General features: G+C 41.3%; 1 protein-coding gene across 1 annotated transcript; it reads right to left on the reverse strand.

Moving 5' to 3' along the window:
• Positions 1-231: 231 nt before the first annotated feature.
• On the reverse strand, positions 232-817 carry LOC137586166 (uncharacterized; the record flags this gene model as incomplete). The annotated part of the gene is made up of 1 exon (XM_068302148.1): positions 232-817. A coding segment is annotated over one exon (586 nt), but the record flags the coding sequence as incomplete, so codon positions are not given.
• Between the last annotated feature and the right edge of the window lie 248 nt (positions 818-1,065).

Below are 1,065 nucleotides of genomic sequence, written 5' to 3' on the forward strand. Positions count from 1 at the left end.
TAAATTCTTCAATTCTTATATGCTACGAGAAAGTGTAATACAAAGTAAAATGTAAAGGGAAACGCAAGAAGAGAGCCACCAGTGATGCTAGATTGAACTCTCTTTGAGCTTGCGATATGTCAATAGTTTAGCTATTTAACCCAATGGTTAAAATTTCAGAATAATTAAATTAATGAATTTAGATTCAGGAGTTCTCCTCCAACATGCTCCCCCTGTTGAAAGAACCAACTTTCAAATAAATGATTCTGGAAGCGGAGCGATCTTGTGAATTGGCCTTTTGAAGATTCCTTTTGCAGTCTTAAGTTCGACTACTCGAATTTTGTCATCAGGTCCGGCATTTACAGACACTACTCTTGCTAAAGGCCAATGTTGGGCCGTCACGTTGTCTTCATGTACTATAACTAGTTGTCCCAAGGCCACATTTGCCTTTTCGTAAATCCATTTGCTGCGTTGTTGTAAGTTATGAACATAATCCCGTGCCCACAGTGTCCAGAATTGTTGTTTCAAATAGGTCTCTCGCTGCCATCTATCCAGATACCGAAGTTCCTTTCCGGGAGGGTCCGTGGAATGGTAAAGTAATGATTCTGGTACTGACGTTAATTCGGTTCCAATCAGCAAATGCCCAGGAGTGAGAGCATTGAAATCGTTGGGGTCATCTGAAGTGGGTGCTATTGGCCTTGAATTAAGGATAGCTTCCACATCCGAGAACACAGTGAGTAGTTCCTCGAAAGTAAGAGATGCGTTTGAAATATTCTTCAGAGCCAGTGTCTTCGCTGATTTTACTGACGCTTCCCAGAGGCCGCCAAAGTGTGGAGCTCTAGGGGGAATAAAGCAAAAGTTAAATCCTTTAATTGAACTATATGTTTTTATGTGATCTATGACGTCTGAGTTAAACAATTTTGACTTAAACTCAGCTAGCCTTGTAGCAGCGCCAACAAAGTTTGTGGCGTTGTCGCACACCATGCGCAATGGTACAACACGGCGCGCTATAAATCGACGTATACAAAGCAGAAATGCATTTGTTGACAATTCGGAGACTAATTCAATATGAATCGCCTTTGAAGC

Source organism: Drosophila tropicalis, unplaced genomic scaffold, assembly GCF_018151085.1.
Source record: "Drosophila tropicalis isolate 14030-0801.00 unplaced genomic scaffold, ASM1815108v1 contig_907, whole genome shotgun sequence".
Lineage (NCBI taxonomy): Eukaryota > Metazoa > Arthropoda > Insecta > Diptera > Drosophilidae > Drosophila > Drosophila tropicalis.